This window comes from Pyxicephalus adspersus, chromosome 2 (genome assembly GCF_032062135.1).
Source record: "Pyxicephalus adspersus chromosome 2, UCB_Pads_2.0, whole genome shotgun sequence".
Taxonomy (NCBI): domain Eukaryota; kingdom Metazoa; phylum Chordata; class Amphibia; order Anura; family Pyxicephalidae; genus Pyxicephalus; species Pyxicephalus adspersus.
In genome coordinates, this window is record NC_092859.1 from 71,943,710 (window position 1) to 71,944,502 (window position 793).

A 793-nucleotide genomic window follows, 5' to 3' on the forward strand; every position below is an offset into this window, starting at 1 on the left:
TGAACTAAAAGCAGACCCTTTTGTTTTCATTTAAACCATTTTTTACAAGGCTTTAGGAAGTGTTTGCAGGCTGTAAAAACTCCTACATAAGCCTGAAAAACGTAGGTCTCAAAATGCCCAAATGCAAAAGTGGATTGGAACATCTAAATGTCCACCTCATGAACTATTATTTTAAATGAGATGAACATGAACAGTGAACACTAAACATGAACAGTGTACAGACAACCATGGTCACCTGCACTGGTCTACATAGATTATAAAGGTCTATGATTACTTACAACGTTGTAAAGGACCTGGGGTGACTGGCGTATTGACACCTTTAACGGTGACTGGTCTGAAAAAAAAAAATTTAGTTAATGCTTACTTTTTTCATCATCCTCAAAGTCATATCTTGCATAACTGTTGGGTTCAGCAGTTCTAAGCGATCGCAGCCATGGAAAATCAGTAATCATGGAATATGGGGCACCATCTACAATACCTAGAGAAAGAATAAAAAAAAACTAATCAGCTAGAATTCAGAATAATGGCTATTACTCAAATAAAGTTACATGGTAACCTCAATATTTCTTTCATGACGTGTTTTTTTCAATATTTTTTTTATAGAAGATTTTTAATGCTATCAGAAAAAAAATGTTTGTTTATATTTAGGTCACACCAGTAGAGTTTGTCAAGATCTCATGTAAAGTGTGTGTAAAGAAACTCTTCAGGGATAAGTGAAGTTTAACATTAAATAGCTTGTAACACACTTTACACGAGGACACAGTACAATCTGCTGGTGGCCAACAATAAAACA

General features: G+C 34.6%; 1 protein-coding gene across 1 annotated transcript in view; it reads right to left on the reverse strand.

Moving 5' to 3' along the window:
* The window catches only part of FBXO38 (F-box protein 38), a 31,804-nt gene that overhangs the window by 3,820 nt on the left and 27,191 nt on the right, over positions 1–793 (reverse strand). Inside the window, exons 19-20 of the mRNA XM_072398996.1 lie at positions 656–699; positions 365–478 (exon numbers count right to left, since the gene is read on the reverse strand). Coding sequence (XP_072255097.1) covers positions 365–478; positions 656–699 — 158 coding nt within the window. The remainder of the gene's footprint in view (positions 1–364; positions 479–655; positions 700–793) is intronic.